The sequence below is a fragment of the Bos taurus genome, chromosome 15 (genome assembly GCF_002263795.3).
Source record: "Bos taurus isolate L1 Dominette 01449 registration number 42190680 breed Hereford chromosome 15, ARS-UCD2.0, whole genome shotgun sequence".
Classification (NCBI taxonomy): Eukaryota; Metazoa; Chordata; class Mammalia; order Artiodactyla; family Bovidae; genus Bos; species Bos taurus.
This window is the reverse complement of record NC_037342.1, coordinates 57,702,607-57,707,834: the sequence shown is the minus strand read 5'-3', so window position 1 is coordinate 57,707,834 and position 5,228 is coordinate 57,702,607. Positions and strand designations below refer to the sequence as shown.

Genomic DNA, 5,228 nt, shown 5'->3' with positions numbered 1-5,228 from the left:
TTTAATGATAATAATAATAATAAATTCCTCCTACTCCAAATAAAACTCTAAGAGGTTTTTTAAGCTTTCAGTTAGATGGTGTCTCAACTCTTTGTAATATCTCAGTATTACTTACAACCTAACTAGTGCCTGACACATATTGAGTGATCAACAAATATTTATTAAAGAAAGATTAACCTACATTGTACGAATGTTCTTATAAGTACATTCCTCAGGAAAGAAAGTACACAGTTTTATTCAGATTTTTAAGATATTTCATGATCTGAACAATAAGGCACAACTACTTAAAAAAAAAGAAAAAGAATTCTGTCACTGTGTAATAAAGTCTTAATAAGAATAACAAGGAAGCAGAGAGGGAAGATTTGTGTGGGGCTGGCTCCCTATCCTAATTTGGAAATTCTCTGTAATGCCAGCCTCTGTGTTGGTAGTCCAGGATGGCTTACTCTCCCCACCTGGAAATTTCTATTTGACCTCTGGGGTCATTTACATAAGACTCTATGAGATTACTGGCTATATGTCTAGCCTTGAATGGATGAGTCAATGTTAAACAATTTAATTCTGGTTTTGTAGGAATCATAGAATGTCAGCACTGGAAAGAACTTCAGCCATCTTCTATTCTGAGGTTTTCAAATTTGTAGCAGATGGGTTACTACTCGCCTACTTGCACGCATGCAAGACCTCTAATTGGGGACAGCAATCTTTGCAACTGTGTTATTTAAATCCTTTTTAATATACTATTATTCTATGAAGCCATTAACAATTGGTTGAAATTAACACCATGAGGAAAGCAGTTTTCCATCCATGTCATGAGTCTAATATCTTCCTATTACAGCTGGGAAAATTGAGAAGATGACATTTAATACGTCTGGGGATTAAAGGTGATTACCCTGAAGTGAGTGATATGAGGCTTTGAGATAGCAAGGGTTGTGACCATAAACTACAATCATTTGAGTACTGAATATAATCTGTTTTGCCTCTGCTGTTATCTTTTTTTCTCATCTTTCATAGAATAAAGACTGAAACTCTCTTAAAAAATCATTTACCTATTTCTCACATACCCTTGGTGGTTAAAAGCAGAGCCTTGGGTGATGAAAAGAAATAATAAATGATTGTATGAAGTATTGTTCCATATTTTGTTCATTTTTATTTTAAACAATGAAAGAGTTATGCAAAGCCACAGGCCTCAGGTCACTCTATCTCATTTCTCAGCATCCTTGAAAAAAGCATTGTGGGAAAATCCCATACTTAAATCTAGGAGACTTGGAGCTGTTGGCACTAACTGAGGGTTGGTCACCTTCTGAATCTGAGTTTCCCTGATTGTCATAGGAGGACATTGGACACTTCAGAGGAATAGAAAACTGGATTCCTCATGCATGGGAGAGAAAAGGAGACTTTTCATCCATGTTGAAAAGGAGATAATGAATACTTATTTCTTAGTGTGTGTGTGCCCGTGTGTGTGTGGATCTGTGCAGATATGCACATATTTAAGGCGAGGATGAAGACTGGCTGGGGAATGATATGAAATAAAGTGCATTTCCACTTTTAAAATTATTAATGAAATAATGTAGACCTGTCTTCAAAATTAGCAAACATTACTGTAGTTCCTACAACTTAGAATGGAGCTCTCTCCCTCTGCATTCCAAGGGCGTATAAGCTCTGAGCCTCACCATAAACTTTTTTTCAGTTGATTCTATGCAAAAACACTAGAGAAAATTGGAGTTTTAGGCAGACCAGCAGAGATCAAGTTTTGACACAGTCTAGATTTTTTGTTTCCTTTTGAGGATGGTAAGGGCGGCCAGGGAAGGGAGGATTGCTAAATATGCAGCGATCCTCTGCCTGCTTTATCATATACTCTAAGTAAACTGGCTTAAATCCCAGCCTTTCTTTCCTTTTGCATTGGCTCCTCTTTGCAATATGAAAGTTATGAATATGAATTAGAAAATAAGCAAGTATTATATGAGAACATATTTATTGGCTGAATAATAAAACTTAGTTAAGGAGTTATGAGAATTAGAATTCCCTCTACTCGAAGTACAAGTTTTCAATAAGCAAACAGAAGCAAAACCCCCAAATTAGAAAAAATACACTGGTAACCTAAATTCCAGGCTTTTGGAGGTGTGTCAAGACGATCTACCTACTTCTTTGTAATGGACTGCCATGCTGATGACACACGCATACAGTGAGAGACATGGCAAATTGGCAGATCACAGGAGTTCATGACCACCACAAAGGTTAGGCTTCTTACATGTGGCTCCTTTAACTTAAACACATACCCACAGAGGCACCTCAGACATCTCCCTGCAAAAGATGATTTGCATATAGTTTCTAGCCAATAATCTTTTAAAAAACACCCCCAAAATCCAAAAGAAAAAAGAAGACAAAGAAAAACAAAACCGTGGAGACCATGGTTAATAAATAAGAAGGAAAAGGAGAAGAAACAAGCTTCCATCCTCTGGCAGGCATGCTGAGCAGCACCTCTGACCTCATCTGAAAAACAGGCAATGTTGACAGCTTTCAGAGCCCAGGAGAGAAGGCTGAAAGGAGCTGTGCACAAGCTCCCTGGGCATCTTCACTTAATCTCCAGGATGGGGAACTTTAATCAGTCCTTACTGCATAAACTGTGTCCTTTTAGATGTGGCTGAAACAGGTGTCTCTGCAGAGTCTATAAAGCCCTTCTGGGAAAGGCAGGAGGCATGGCTTTAAATTGTCCTTTCCAGGTGACAAACCAGTAACAATCACATAAATAGTGTACAAAACTAAAACCACTCAACTCTCACTTTTTTCCATTTTCAGGATCATTCTCCGAGTGCAAATCAGGTTATAAAAAATAGTAGGTATAAGGGGAAAGTTAGCCCTGGCTCTGTCCCCCATCCTCCACCAGGAGGACTGACTTGATGCCCTCTCCCGGGCAGTTTGCCCCTTCACCTACACTTTAAGATAATCGTTCTTCAGCCGACCTAGTCGGGTCCCATGGCTCCTGATGGTGAGGGCCAGCAGCTCATATTTGTCCCTGAGCCCCACGGAGATGTCCAGCGTTTCCTTCAGCAGGGACCTGGTGTGGACCAGCATCCCCAAGAAGTCCTCGTTGAGCCTGCTCTCTTGCCGGCTGTCTTGCTCCTGGCCCTGCTTAAACTTGCTTTCCAGCTCAGTGAGGGACTTGTCCGAATTGGAGTAGGCATCCCCGATCTGGTGGGACTCCCGCCGCAGGTACTTGCCATAGCTCTCCTCCCCGTCCAGGTCGTAGGAGATGCTCTTACTGATGCCCTCCAGCACGCGCCCCGCGTCCTCCACCTGGCGGCCCAACACGGTGAACTCCTCCCGCAGGGTGAGGCTTAGCAGAGTGCTGGCCGAGCTCCCCTCCCCCTGGGAGCAGCGCCGGTGGTCACTCACCCTGAAGAGCAGCTGGCACTTCTCGGGGTCGTCGTTCTCCTCGTAGTCCCCGTCCGGCACAAAGTAGTGGTGCAGGGTCCCATTGGACATCTCTGGGTAGAGAGGACCGTCGAAATAGCCCTGACACAGGTGGCAGAGAAAACCCATCCAGAGAAACTTCAGGAACACCATCCTGGATATTCAGGATGACCAGGGACCCCTGGAGAAGACTTTTCGCCCAGACGCAAGGAAGGGGAGGGGGTCCCCCTGGGAGTCAGTGCCTCCCTGCAACGGCGTCAGCCTCAGTCCCAGTCGCCTTGCTGCACCCTGACCCCCCCTCCCCAGCTGGCTTCATGTGGCTGCGCAGCAGAGCCTGGGTAGCCCACCCCGCAGCCAGCAGCCCAGGATGCACCCTCGCTCTGAGCTCCTGCGCTCGCTCTGGTGGTTGGAACTCAGCCGGCTGTTTCCTGGCAGGATGCCGGCACGATGGGGAACCCCTCCTCCAGGGTTCTGGCTGGATGCTGGCTGGCTCCGTTGCCCCACTCTGGCTCTCCGAGGTCCCTCTTGCTCCTTGGGAAATGGAGCCTGTAGCTGGAGAGAAAGGCTCTTGCCCTCTGATACGATTTCTACTCCTGGACTGGGTGGGAATGCGGAGATTTTCCTTTGGCTAATGATATCCTGAGGATCTTTCTGCTCTCAAATTACAGCTGGTTTCGTCACTTGGAAGCCAGGGAACAAGTTTGGAAAGAAACCTCTCACCAGGTCTCTGCTATTAAAGGTACAGGGTCTCTTTTTGAGGATTGGCAGGGAGACCCTGGAAAACAGAATTTAAACTGAAGGAACAAATGGGAAGAGGATTAGCTGAATTCCCATAACAGAAAGGCTGTTTAACTATTAACTATTGGGAGGAAGGGTAATTACCCTGGAGAAATGCCCCGTCACAATTTTAAATAAGTGTCAGTTAGATTGGATTCTGTGAGTATGTCCTATTTTTATCACTAAAAAGTTTATGACTTTGAAGACAAATTTGCAATGTATGAAAGGCAGTTTTGTTTGGAAATGGTTAATTAAAATGTGCAATAACAATACTTTGGAAGAAACAAGAATATACAAAACTGATTAATGTGTTGTTGCTAGTATGTATAGGAACAAAAGCTGAGAAATGGACTTTTGCCAGTTTAGCAAGTCAGTGGACAACTGAAATAATTGTTTAATTTCATGAAAGCCCATCCTTGCTAAGCTCCTTCCTTGCATCTTTAACCTAACACCTTTACAGCTATTGCCTCTTTTGGAACATTTAAAATTTTTTTTGAAAAATAGGGGATTGGTACTGTTATCCTCATTTTCTGTATGGAGAATCCAAGGGATAGAAGATTAAACAAATTATTTATTGTCACAAAGATTACAGTTGAACCAGGCAGCACTCAGTAAGTCACTGGGTCTTTTAATTTAAGGGGGGGAAAAAAGTGTTTGTTTCACCCAGCCATCTTAGTTTTTGATTTATGAATTGCTTAGCAAATTGCTATCCTTAAGGATATCCTTAAGCAAATTGCTATCTCATTTGTTCATCACACATTTATTGAACATTTGTCATATGCCAGAATCTATTTTAGGTACTATAGAAAGAGCAGTGAGCAAAAATAAAGAGAAATCCTTGCCTTCCTGGAGCCCTACATTCTGGAACACAGAAAGAAAATTAACACAAATAAATAAGATTATATGTTGAACAGAGTTGTGAAGGAAAAGACAGGGAAAGAGTAGGAAGACAGGCAGCATCCCTGTTTCTATGGTTATGTCCTCTTTCTGCCTTGAAATGTAACTGAAACACTCATGTGATTTGCCTGTGTTTATACTTATCT

At 42.6% G+C, this 5,228-nt stretch overlaps 1 protein-coding gene across 1 annotated transcript; it reads right to left on the bottom strand.

The window, feature by feature from the left end:
* Positions 1–238: 238 nt before the first annotated feature.
* On the bottom strand, positions 239–3,963 carry FIBIN (fin bud initiation factor homolog). The gene has a single exon (NM_001015541.1). The coding sequence runs from the start codon at positions 3,559–3,561 to the stop codon at positions 2,926–2,928; it is 636 nt and encodes a 211-aa protein (NP_001015541.1). The 5' UTR covers positions 3,562–3,963; the 3' UTR covers positions 239–2,925.
* Between the last annotated feature and the right edge of the window lie 1,265 nt (positions 3,964–5,228).